Raw genomic sequence first — 13,331 nt, 5'->3', positions numbered from 1 at the left:
TTTCACTCAGAAGGAAACCTGTAAGTAGGTCTCATTTTCGGAGGATGTCTTATTTTCGGGGAAACACGGTAGGATCTCTGTCCAGCCGAGGGCAGAGTAATATTCTGAGCCACTTGCAGAGGAGCAGTCCTGGGACAGGAAACACACCCACCACAGTCCCTGAAACCTGAACAGCACCTCCCCACCCTAAAGCCCTTTCAGAAACAAGCTTTTGAGTGATTAAGATTGGTTTCCCCATGCAGGTTCGAATCCTGCCGACTACGCCAATTGTCTCAATTATGCACCAATTAATTATCTGTTCCCCTGGTACTTCAATGTCTAGACAGCTGAGCTGAACCGGATCACATGAACACACAAGACAGAATTAGTATGCAATTACACAAGGTTTATTAACCTGTTCCTAGTGGGTCCTAGGCTCCAGCAAAGGCCACTTGGCGATGCACACTGATAAATGGACGATGAAGATGAAGACAGACAGGCAGCTGCAGTCGCTTCATCAGGCAGGAGATATTGACTGAAGAAGGTCTGGTGCTTATATAGCCAGTAGTAAACAAGTTGTGTCTTATCAGTGTGGGCCAGACAGTGTGCCTTGTGCTAGGAGCAGGGCGTTTACACTTTAAGGGCTTTCACATCAAGATAGTGGGGTGTTCACCAATTTGGAAGTTACAGAGTACTGGAGTCTCCACACAGCAAACATTTCATACAATAATTATTTCATACATTAGAGGGTTTTTCATTATTATAACACTAGAGGCCTGATGCATGAAATTCATGCACAGGGTGTGCGGGAGGGTTTCCCTCAGCCCAGCCTGCACTCTCTCCAATCTGGGATCCCTCAAGGGATGTCTGACTTCCCATTTAGGCCTGATGCCGCTGAGATCCCTCTCACAATCCAAGACTGCTGGCTCCCAACCACTTACCTGCCTGCCTGATTTCCCCTAACTGCTTCTGCCTGCCATCCTGATCACCTTCTGACCACTCCCCTGCCAGCCTGATAGATGCCTAACTGCTCCCCTGCCAGCCTGATTGCCCCTAACTGCTCTCCCCTGCAGGCCTGGTCTTTCCCTTCCTCCCCTCAACTGTCCTTCCCTGCAGGCCTGGTACCCCCTAACTGCCTCCCCAGCAGCCCTGGTCCCCTCCAACTGTCCTCCCCTGCAGGCCTAGTCCCCCCCCAACTGCCTTCCCCTTCAGGCCTGGGTCCCCTCCAACTGTTCTCCCCTGAAGGCCTGATCCCTCCCGACTGCCCTCCACTTATGGCCTTATTGCTCACAACTGCCCTCCCTTGCTGGGCCATCTTGTGGTGGTCATCTTGTGTCCACATGGGGTGGCCATCTTGTGTGTTAGAGTGATGGTCAGTTTGCATATTACTCTTTTATTAGGTAGGATTGGCAAACAAAGGCAGGCAGAGGTGGAACTCAAAGAACCAGGGGAAGTTTGCTGACCCAGCCCTGGGCCCCTCACCGCTAACAAACCTGCTTTAGAGGACAGATTGGCCCCTCCCGCTCACAGCCAAGTCCTGTGGAGACAGACACAAACGGTGGATCAGTGGATCGCTTGGAGCTTCATGCAGGTTGCTGAAAGCCAAAGGACAGTGCCTGACAGTGGTTAGCACCTAAGTACCGCACAGGAAGTCCAGAAGTGGCAGACAATAGAAGAGTGAGATCCAAAACAAGCTCCATGGACACTAAACTCAGCTCAAAAGAATTCCATCTCACTTTTTTTTTTCTTGTTCTTTTTATTTTCCTTAAAAAAATTTTTTTTCTCTTTCCTTTTTTTCTTTTTTTTAATTATCATTTTTATCTGTCTGCTTTATTGATTTATTATTATAGTCTGTATTGTTTCATTTATATAACCAATTTTCCTCTTCCCTTTTCACACACAATCTTTTTTCCCTTTCTTTTTCTTTTTTTCTTCTCTTTATCTTTTTTCCTTTTCCTTCCTTATCTCATTTTATTTCCTTTTTTTATTTTGGGTCTATCTGCTTTTACCTCTATTTTCCTTTTCATTTTTCATTTTTTATTTTTACTTTTCCTCCTTTATTTTAAACTGTTTTCTTTCCCCTAATTATTTATTCTTATTATCTTTATTTCAGCTCTGCACCTACGTATTCCTTTTTCTCCTCACTCTTCTTCTGGAGTCTTTTTTGTGTGGAGTTTTTGGTTTGTTTGGTTGTTTTGTTATTTTTCTCCTCATATTTATTTATTTAATTATTTTCTTCTATCATTCTTGCTCTCTTTTCTCTTCCTAATTCTCTGCTTTCTGGTGGTTGCTTTTATTGTTGCTGTAGGGGTCTTGGGTATGTTTTAGTTTTGTTTCTTTTGTTTTGCATTTTGTTGTGTTGTATTCTGTCCTGTTCTTTTAGCATCCCCACAACAGCTTGCTTGGTGTGGTCAGGGGTGAACCACAAAGTCAGCCAGCCTGAGAGGAGATTCCATCCATGAACAGGAAAATAACATTCAAGACACAATTATTACAGGAGAACCAAAACAACTCAAGCAAGAGATTTTCTTAGAGTACCCAGCTCAGGAGACCTAATAACCCAGCTCAGGCACCATTGTGTCCCACAAAACACCTACTACGTAAGGCTACCCCACAAAGTCTGGGAGGCATAGCAGTTTGATCTAATACACAGGAACAAATATAAAGAGACAACAAAGATGGGGAGACAAATAAACAACCCCAAATGAGAGAAAGGAGTAATCACCAGGAAAGGAACCAAAGGAAATGGAGGCAAGCAGTTTTTCAGATAAAGAATTCAGAGTAATGGGAATAAGAATGCTCAAACAATTCAGTGAGAACTACAAGCAACCTCATGAGAATTATTAGGAAATTAATGAGAATATTAGGGGACTTAGTGAGAGCTATGCCAACATGAAAAGAGCTTGAAACAATAAGAATCAATTGGAAATGAGGAATTACATAGCTGAAATAAAGATTCAAGAGTAGACTAGAAGAAGCTGAGGATCAGATTAGCGATTAGAAGACAAGTGGGGGAGGGGGCATTCAAAGCAGCAAATGGAAAAAACAAAATTTAAAAAGCAAGTGAATTTAAGGGAGCTTTGGGACAATATGAAATTTAACAATATTTGCATCATAGGGGTACCAGAAAGAAAAGTATCCAAGCAAGAAATAAAGAACCTGTTTGGAGAAATAATGGCAGAAAATTTCCCTAACCTGGTGAAGGAAAAAGCCACTCATGTTCAGGAAACACTGAGAGTCCCAATCAAGATGAACCCCCAAAGAAACATACCTACGCACATATTAATTAAAATGGCAAACATTAAAGACAAAGAAAGAATCTTAAGGACTGCAAAAAAAGTGACAGAAAGTTACCTACAAAGGAGCTCTCATTCGACTGTCAATTGATTTCTCAATAAAAACACTTCTGGCCAGAAGGGGGTGGCATGAAGTATACGAAGTAATAAAAACAAAGGGACAAAATACAAGACTATTCTATCCAGCAAGACTATAATTCACAATTGAAGGTGAAATAAAAAGCACTGCAGACAAAAAAAAGGCTGAAAAATTTTATTACCTACAAACCAGCACTATAAGAAATGCTAAAGGGACTAAATCTAAATGAAAAAGAAATAGAGAGAAAGAGAATAACACAGGCATAAAGAGTAAGAATGGCAACAAATAAGTACTTATCTATAATAATAAAAGCGTAATATGCAAATCAACCAAACAGCCGAACAGCAGGATGACCTTCTGGACGACCTTCCTGATGAAGCTGGGGTTGTGAGGGTATAGCATAGGGGTGTCGAACTCAATCAGAGAAGGGGCCAAAATCTAAAATCCAGCCTAAATCGCGGGCCGAATGGTTTACTGAACAGTCATAAACTGTCATTGTGATGGAAACGCAGCGGAGTGCAGTGATGACAGCGCGGTGTGGGCCACATTGCAAGGCCTGGCGGGACGGATTTGGCCCGAAGGCCTTGTGTTTGACACATGTGCTCTAGTAGATTATAAACAGGATGAAATAAAGAGTTATATAGTGCTATGAGGGGGTCATTTCATAGTTTCATTCAGAGGTAAAAACATTGGTTCATGTATCTGCAATAAATTTAAAAGGAAATTTAATATTGAGGTTTGAACAATTCAGAAATAACTGTCATGAAGTTTCACGCTTTGCATTGCAGTCCTCCTTCAGTGATTTCCTACACACTTTCATAGAGAGTTGATTCTATGGCAGTATAGTTCCAAGAACCAGTTCCATTTGCCATGGATTTAGTGGTTACAAGTAAATCATGGTGAACCCTATGTAGTCCAAAATTTTGAAGAAGCATAATTGTTAAAAACAAGCTTTCAGTAGTTCTAACTTATTCTGGTCCCTTCAGAAACAACTTTGAGGTTAAGGAATAAAAGATTTTAGCTAGATTCAGGTGATTTCAGACCATTCACAGGATGAAAACAGATGCCCTTCATGAGTGATCCAGAACAAATGCAAGAAAACTGAAGAGTATGGAATGTGCAGAACACTTGTGGTATTTCCTCGTCCCTAATAACTGAATAGATAGGTGCAGCAACACTCAACTGAGAGAAGTATTATTAATAAAGGCTCAAATCCATAAGGATCATGGCGGGGGTCATATCTCCAGAAAAGCCACCACATCCGCTGATGGGATAGCTGAAGGTAAAGGTTATTTAGAGTGGACAGTGGAGGAGGGAGAGGATACGTGCCAGTGGAAATCCGCAATGAATAATGAAAGATCAGACAGAGGCCAAAAACCAGGACCACTGGCTTTGTTAGAGGAGAAGGACCTGCCGGGCTGTCTCACAAGGGGAGAACAGCAGCACCTGCAGAGGTGAACACGCCTTTTGAGGGGAGAAATGGGAAGGGAGGGGGGCTTAGTGTGCTCTGCATGTACTGATTGGAGGCTTAATGTATGGTCAGATAGGGACAAGGACTTAGGATTTGGCAGGTGCTGATTGGCGTTCGATGTACAGTCCATACAAGGTGCCTGGTTAGGTGTGTCCAGGCTGCAGGTTACGTCATACTCCGCCCACCACTGGGGAAAGGGAGGATCTATCAAATAATAGTGACAGAGGCTGAGATTTATCCCACTATTTTCCTTTTCTGAGTTTGCCTTCAGGAAGAAGAATCCATGAGCATCAAGGAGGAGATGACTTCAGACCTACATGACACAAAGGGCTGGTTTAGAGGGCCAGAGGTTATTTCCTGGGATCACAGGCTCAGGCAAAAGCAACTTTGTTCTGTGTTAGACCCAGTGAGGTGACTCTCCTACGCAATTATACAGCAACTGCCTTTATTATTACCCAGAGGCATAAGATCGTCAGAGGTATTAAAGACAAGAGGCCCCCCCATGGACTCGCTTATGCTTAGCCCACCTCAGCAAACCAAGATGAAGTTACAGTTTTGGAAATGAAATGTGAAATCAGAAAACCAGAAATTGCCTAATCAGCACAAGTGGGAAAAACTCAGCCTCTATCACCATTATTCTGTTTGCCCCTCTTTGCCCAAAAGGAAAGCAACCTTACATTAACCAACTCACTTTGCCGAGTATGACTTCCCTTATTCCTGCTCCCTTCTGCCTAGAAAAGCCCTTCATTTTGTACAGTGTTAGGCAAGCACTTGGTATTCATTGCCGAAAGGCTTTTCTGAAAGAAAGCGTTCAGAGAGCCACATGATGGCCAGCAAAGGACCAGGTTCTGGACCATGATGTCTGAACCACCAGCGGCAGCAGCACTAGGTGGAGAAGGTGACATGTCCACCACCATGGAGTTGACGGGCACTTTTACATATTATGTTTGGGTCGGGGGGAAGATATAAGTTGTTATGAAATAACTAGAGGCCCGGTGCCCGAAATTCATGGAGGCGTGAGTGTGTAGGGGTTGTCCCTCAGCCCAGCCTGCACCCTTTCCAATCTGGAACCCTCAAGGGATGTCAGACTGCTCATTTTGGCCCGATCCCACACTGGGTAGTAGGACATTCCTCTCACAATGCAGGACTCCTGGCTCCCAACTGCTCACCTGACTACCCCTAACCACTTCTGCCTGCCAGCTTGATCACGCCCTAACCACTCCTATGCCAGCCTGATTGATGTATAACTGCTTCCCTGCCAGCCCGTTTGCCCCCTCCTCTGTTGGCCTGGTCATCCCTAACTGCCCTCCCCTGCAGGGTTGATCGCCTTCAACTGCCCTCCCTTGCAGGCCTGGCCCCTCCCAACTGCCCTCCCCTGCTGACCATCTTGTGTTCACATAGGGGCAGAATCTTTGACCACATAGGGACAGCTATCTTGATCTTGTGTATTGGAGTGATAGTCAATCTGCATATTACTCTTTTATTAGATAGGATAGAGGCCTGGTGTATGGGTGTGGGCCAGCTTGTTTGTTCTGAAGGGTGTTCCAGATCAGGGTGGGGGTTCCCTAGGGGCGTGGGACAGCCTGAGCGAGGGGCCTGTGGTGGTTCGCAGGCTGGCCACACCCTCCACTAACCCAAGCGAAGGCCCTGGTATCTGGGATTTATTTACCTTCTACAACTGAAACTTTGTAGCCTGGAGCAGAGCCAAGCATCTTGCTCACCCCGTGGCAGCAGCCGTTCTGTTTGGATTTGTTTACCTTCTATAATTGAAACTTTGTAGTCTTGAGTGGAGGCTTAGGCCGGCAAGGGCAGGCAGAAAGCTTGGCTTCCTCCATTGCCGGGGAAACACCTCCCTCCTGCTCTCTGTGGCTGTAGCCATCTTGGTTGGATTTACTTGCATACTTGCTCTGATTGGCTGGTGGGCATGGCTTGTGGAGATGAGTGATGGTTAATTTGCATATTACTCTTTTATTAGGTAGGATGGCATAAATACCATTTCTTGGGGTCTTCATCTCAATAAACCTCCTGTGTCACATAAAACTTGTATTTCATCAATTGGTATGCCTTTTTTCTGTTAATCTTTCTTGGTTTAATTTTGAGACCCAACAGGCACCCTAAAAAGTCCAGGAAAACTTTTTTCTCCTCTATACTCTGGTCTGTGTTATGCAAGGAATGGGAGCAAATCATGCTTTTGAGTTCCAAAGGCTCTGTGATACTAACCTTTAAATGATAAGGATTTTACTCTTTGAAAATTCATATAGCAATGGAAATAGCAGGAGGTCATAGTCAGATAGAACCTGCAGCATATCTCTGGTTCGGTTCTAATTGAGCAAATGATTAAACCTTAAAGCTTTTTGAATGACATGGGTAAAAATGAATCATGAAAATCATGTTGACTTCCAATAAATGCAGAGAAAATTCAATAAATGAAGAGCATCTGCCTCATAGCAGGAACTTAATAATTATTAATTCCTTCTCACTAATAAAATAAATATATACCTGAGAAATAATCATGTTCTAAGATTTAAATGATCCACCTATCATGTTCTAAATAACCTTCTTGGTTTGCCCAGAACCTTACTCTAGACTTTGGGAAATGTCAGTGGTCTTTTTTTGTTTTGTTTTTTTTTAAAATATATTTTATTGATTTTTTACAGAGAGGAAGGGAGAGAGATACAGAGTAGAGAGTTAGAGACATCGATGAGAGAGAGTCATCGATCAGCTGCCTCTTGCACGCCCCCCCTACTGGGGATGTGCCTGCAACCAAGGTACCTGCCCTTGACCGGAATTGAACCCGGGACCTTTCAGTCTGCAGGCCGATGCTCTATCCATTGAGCCAAACCAGTTTCGGCTGCCAGTGGTCTTAATTCAGCATCTAAAAAGGGGTCAGGTCCCCAAATGCTTTCCAAAATTAAAAACAAACAAACTACAAAACATAAAAAGGGGTCAGGAATCAGGAGAAGCACTGTGTGTAAATTAATCAAGAGTCTGGAGACGAAACATAATTTTGGAAGGCATTTGGGGGCCAAAGAAGCTTGACTAAAAAAACCAGTTCTCTCTTGTCTCAGGAACCCTTGCTTTTTATTAACACAAATTGTCCTAAGGCATATCAAATGTAGATATACATATCAAATGTCGAGTTTAGCACACAGAATCCATTGTCAGATTGGAGGAATTGCCTTTGGCTGTTCAGGTGTTTGGCCAGTAGAGAGCAATAACATGTACATTGAAATACCCTTAGCTGTCTGGCAGCAAGCAATCATTTGTGCATCCTTTTCAGGTTTGGGGAAATGTCTTCAGGCACCTCTAGATGATTCAGCCCTGCAGACATGCTGGAATTGGCTTCTGGCAGGGGAAAACATCAACATTTGGGGACAAATGGTCGAAAAGAATCTTGATTCTATGAAAGATTTAAGAAATACATATGTAATCAGTATCCAATTTGTCTCTCTGATCTTTGAACATGATTTTCCTGTCATTAAACAATGTGTAACCGATAAAAAAAAAAAAAAATACACAGAAAGTTGCTGGACAATTTAAAAAAAAAAAAAAAAAAAAAAAAAAAAAAAAAAAAGGCCAGCAACAATAGCAAAACTGGTTAAGAAAGGCAGTTTTCTACTTGGAAGGCTGGTAGAAGCTGTGGAAATTCATCTTTATAACTATTAATTTCATGTAGAACAATTTTTTTGAATGATATGTGTTGTGCAGTTACACATGAAGACATATAATGTTGGAATGGAAACAGCTTATGGAAGTCCAAGAAAAGACATGCACATTGGGAAGTACAGGTCCACACCAGGTCTAACTGAATGGTCCCAAATGCCACCGCAGGCTTCTGACGGAGCGGAAGGCCAGGCTGGAGATAGCCACCTCTCCTATGGACCCTTACTCCTTTTCCGCTCTCTGTCACCGAGCAGCAGCCTCCTCAGAGCTCCCTTCACCTCTCTGTTGCGCAGGGTGTAGATCAGGGGGTTCAGGAGCGGGGTGACGATGTTGTAGAGGAGCGTGAGGAACTTGCCCTGGTTCTGGGAGGAGTTGTGGCCCGGCTGCATGTACATGTAGATGATGTTTCCATAGAACAGGGAGACCACTGTGAGGTGGGAGCCGCAGGTGTTGAAGGCCTTTTGTCTCCCGGATGCTGACTGTATTCGTAACACAGCCCTGACGATGTAGCCGTAGGAGACCAGGATGTACACCAGGGGTGACAGCACAATGCCCACGGCCAGAACAAAGACAGTGCCCTCGATCACAGCCGTGTTGACACAGGCCATCCGGATCAGAGCAGGCATCTCACACAAGAAGTGGTCCACACTACGGTGCCCACAGCGTGGTAAGTGCAGGGTGACTGGGGACATGGCCAGGGAGTTGGCCACACCACAGCCCCAGGCCAGAGACACTAAGCCCATGCAGAGGCGAGGCTTCATAATTACCATGTAGTGCAGGGGATGGCAGACTGCAACATACCGGTCATATGCCATGACGGCCAGGAGCAAACACTCTACACCACCCAGACCCAGGAAGAGAAACAGCTGGATGGCACAGCCTATGTAGCTGATGGTCTTGTCATGCCCACTGAGATTATAGAGTAGCTGGGGGATGGAGCTGGTGGTGAAACTGAGGTCCAGGAAGGAGAGGTGGGTGAGGAAGAAGTACATGGGGGTGTGGAGGTGGGAGTCCAGCCGGGACACCAGAATAATGGTGGTGTTGCCCACAATGGTCAGGAGATATGCAATCAAGATGACCACAAAGAGGATCTTCTCCAAATGGGGGTGGTCAGAAAATCCCAAAAGGATGAAATTTCCCTGAGCACTATTGTTGGTTCCTTCCATTTCTACTGCACCTGAAGAAGAATAGCAATACTAATAATGGTCACAGACAATATAAGGCAGCACTTTCTGTGAGCCAGGGATCCCCTATGCTTTTTACAGTTACTTGCAGCCAGCCACTGCTTGCCAACACTGTCAGTGCACCAAGAACTTGGAAACTGATGGACCTTGGGCATTAACAGGACTGAGGCTAAGCATCGATTGTTCCTGTTGAGATAGTGGTGGCTCAAGGCAATGCCCTAACCTGATAATCCTTTTACTGTTTACCAAAGTTTACCTTTGATATGCCTGTATGCATTGCTAAAGGGAAAATGTGTATTCAAGTAAATAAAAAGCAGACAGGCCAGAGGTCAGTGTGCTCTTCATGAAAGAGACACCACCTGGCCCCCACCCCTTAATAATTCATATTTCTTGTCTAATGTTTTCATTTGTGTGTCAGCCCCTCCTTCAGATCCTGAATCCAACCGTGCAGGTTGCTGCAGTTATTTACTCATTTAACTCCCAACATTTACTCATTTAACAGCAGTGATATGGAGTTGGCAGTCTTATTAACCCACATTTACAGAAAAGGCAACAGAGGCAGATGTATTTTAAGCAAATGACCATATTCTGGAAAAAGGCAGTGCTGATTAGAACCAAGGAAATTGAGCTCAGAGTCTTCGTCCTATGCTGCTGGCACCGCTTATCATTTTAATGACAGAAACTGGTCCTGCCATGGCCCTGCCACTGATTTTCCTTAAAACACAATTGCCTGAGCTCCTGCTAAAACCTCAAACATCCAAAATGGAACCCCAGGATAATGAATTAATAGAATGCAGAAAACATGCATTATATGAAGAATATTTTATTTGTTCTTTACCTCAAGGACACATCTCATTCATTTGACCATTATTCTTGAGGTAATTTTAAAGTACCCAAATAAATAAATAACATATGAGATAATTGAATATTACTAAAGCAACATACACATAAAATTAACATCTCCTTCTCAATTGGGTCTGATTTTTATGAAATTAAGCATGTATATTTTTTCTTCTAAAGCATAAACTGCTTGAGGAAAATAAGACCACAACATGTAAAGTAACTTTAATGCAGTAATTTACATACATGTGCAGAAACCTCTATCCAATTGCAATGCTCAGAGTTTATCACATTCAAACAAAGCATGTTTGAAGACCTAGCACACCAGTCTTACAGACAACACAGAGGAATCGATTGAACACGTCAAGCTACAGCCCCAGCCCGCCTGCCAACAAGATACAATGAGGAACCCGCAGAAAGCTCTTTGGCTTTTACAGTTTCCTCATCGAAAATGGTAATCATCGAGCTACCTTATTTACTTTATAGATATGTTTTGATATTTTTTAATTTAAAAGTTGGTAAATAGGAAGGTATGTTGCATAAAGCTTATGTGTCATATACACAGGAAATGGGAAACTAGTCTTATGTGTCTAGGCAGAGAAATTCTACATTTAACATATATTCAAACATACTTTGAAAACATAATAAACCATGGTAAATGGGGGGCACTTGGAGCTGGGAAGTGTGAACCACTCATTCACCACTTGCACCAAAACAAATAACAAACCAAATATTTAAACATTAAATATAACTATTGTAAGAAAGCACAAAAGTCGTTCCTGATCATTTTGAATTTAGATAGGTCTCACCAGGCAAATTGCAGTTCTCAAAAGCAATAAAGCAAAATACAGCTAAAATTTCATATTTTTTAATATATCTATGTAATAAGAAACACCACTAAAAATATAAAGAATCATAAAAATACTAGAGAAATTCAACATGACCATTGAACGGCTACCTTTCTAATATTTTTAAGAAATTGGCAAGAAAATAATGAAACAAAATAAAAATGACTAATGAAAGATTTTTTTAATATTGAAGACTGAGGAGTTTAAACTCCCAAAATGTGTGGCTGCAATGATGGTCGGCAAGAAACAGGACCGTGTTTTCAGAGCAGGGCTATGCTCTGCATCTTCCTAGCGAAGAGGGACACCTCTCCATCACACCCTCTGCTGATGGTAACCTTTTCAATGCTTTCCCTTAAAAAAACAACGAAACTCACATCTCAGGTCTCCTTTCCTCACATGCACGTGACAAACCTGTCTTTCTTAACAAAACAAACTCCAGTCCCAACATAAAAAAATAATAGCTTTCATTTTGTGTTCCTTCATACTTTGTCTCTTCAGCACTTTTATATCTCATCTTTTAAAAATCACTTGGCACTAGTAAATTGGATTTTTTTAAATGAAGTAGCAGAAGCTGTGATGGTATGTGTTTGTGTATAGAGTTGTGTGTATCTGTTATAATACAGTATAAGTGTATCTGTCACAATCCATACATTTTCCAATAGCAAAAGGTGTGTTCCTCATTTTCTGTTCCTTTGAGGCATTCCATAAGGCTTTTTAAATTGTTGACAGTATTACAGATGTCCCTCAATTTTTCTCCCCATTCGCCCCCTCCTTCCAGCCCCTGCCCCACTCCAGGCCTTCACTCCACCATTGTTTGTGCCCATTGCTTAAATTCTTTGGTAAATCTCTTCCCATCTCTTCCCCCCAAGTTTTGTTCCTTGTATCCTCTGGACCTATTTTGTTGGTCAGTTTATTATGTTCATTAATTCCACAAATAAGTGAGATCATGTAATATTTGTCTTTCTCTGGCTGCCTTATTTCACTCAGCATGATATTCCCCTGGTCCATCCATGCTGTTGTAAAGGGTAAGAAATCCTTCCTTTTTATAGTGGCCTTTCAATGTAACAAGCCAATAGAGAAGTGCAATTTACAGATTGAGTTCCTCAATCCAGAAATCTACTCACAGTGTTTACTTCTGTGCTACCAGTTCCATGAAAAGTCAGACGTGGGAAGGTGCAGATCGAGCTGGAGGACCTCCACGCCCAGATGTCTCCTCCTCTCCTGGGTTCAGGCAGATGCTCTACCGGGTATAACTGTGCATGTGGAGGAAAAAAACGCACCTCTCCTGGCTGTAGCCCAGGACTCGCAAATGCAATGGACCGTGGTGCTTGTGCAGGTGCATGGCAATGAGCCCCAGTGACACCGCTGTCCTGAAAGAAGAGTGGAGAGAGACCCTGACGGTGACCTGGGGCCATCCACAGCCCCAGGCTCCAGGGCAACGTCTGCACCCTCAGGGCTCATTAGTGCCTACGCTGAGGTGTGCCCCCGGCGTGCACCACCACAAATCCCACAGGCTCCAGGCAGCAAATGAGGACCATGAGAATTTGTCCCTTGATGCCATAAGGATTTATTACTTCACAAGAGCAAAGTTGGGACTCTCGCCACTGGTATTCTATATACTTTTAATGTAAGTACTACTGGGCCATTTGTTCCCTTCCCTGCTCCCAGGAATTGTTATATGTGGCCGAAACCGGTTTGGCTCAGTGGATAGAGCGTCAGCCTGCGCACCAAAAGGTCCCGGGTTCAATTCAGGTCAAGGGCATGTATATTGGTTGCGGGCACATCCCCAGTAGGGGGTGTGCAGGAGGCAGCTGGCCGATGATTCTCTCTTATTGATGTTTCTAACTATCTATCCCTCTCCCTTTATGTGAAAAATCAATAAAATATATTAAAAAAAAAGAATTGTTATATGTGTAAATATCAATTGAGGCATAATTGGTCCCATCCTACCTGGAACAGGATCATGATGGT

General features: G+C 43.1%; 1 protein-coding gene and 1 long non-coding RNA gene across 2 annotated transcripts; both read right to left on the bottom strand.

Moving 5' to 3' along the window:
* Nucleotides 1–8,700: 8,700 nt before the first annotated feature.
* LOC118726147 (olfactory receptor 2W3-like) lies at nucleotides 8,701–9,654 on the bottom strand. The gene has a single exon (XM_036450589.1). The coding sequence runs from the start codon at nucleotides 9,652–9,654 to the stop codon at nucleotides 8,701–8,703; it is 954 nt and encodes a 317-aa protein (XP_036306482.1).
* An 823-nt stretch (nucleotides 9,655–10,477) lies between these two features.
* Nucleotides 10,478–13,008, bottom strand: LOC123652895. The gene is made up of 2 exons (XR_006742449.1): nucleotides 12,485–13,008; nucleotides 10,478–11,711 (listed from the first exon to the last, which is right to left on the bottom strand). It is a non-coding gene; the product is annotated as an uncharacterized LOC123652895 (long non-coding RNA).
* Nucleotides 13,009–13,331: the final 323 nt, after the last annotated feature.

This window comes from Pipistrellus kuhlii, unplaced genomic scaffold, assembly GCF_014108245.1.
Source record: "Pipistrellus kuhlii isolate mPipKuh1 unplaced genomic scaffold, mPipKuh1.p scaffold_m20_p_21, whole genome shotgun sequence".
NCBI lineage: Eukaryota > Metazoa > Chordata > Mammalia > Chiroptera > Vespertilionidae > Pipistrellus > Pipistrellus kuhlii.
The sequence above is the reverse complement of the archived record's forward strand: the minus strand, read 5'-3'. Positions and strand labels throughout refer to the sequence as shown.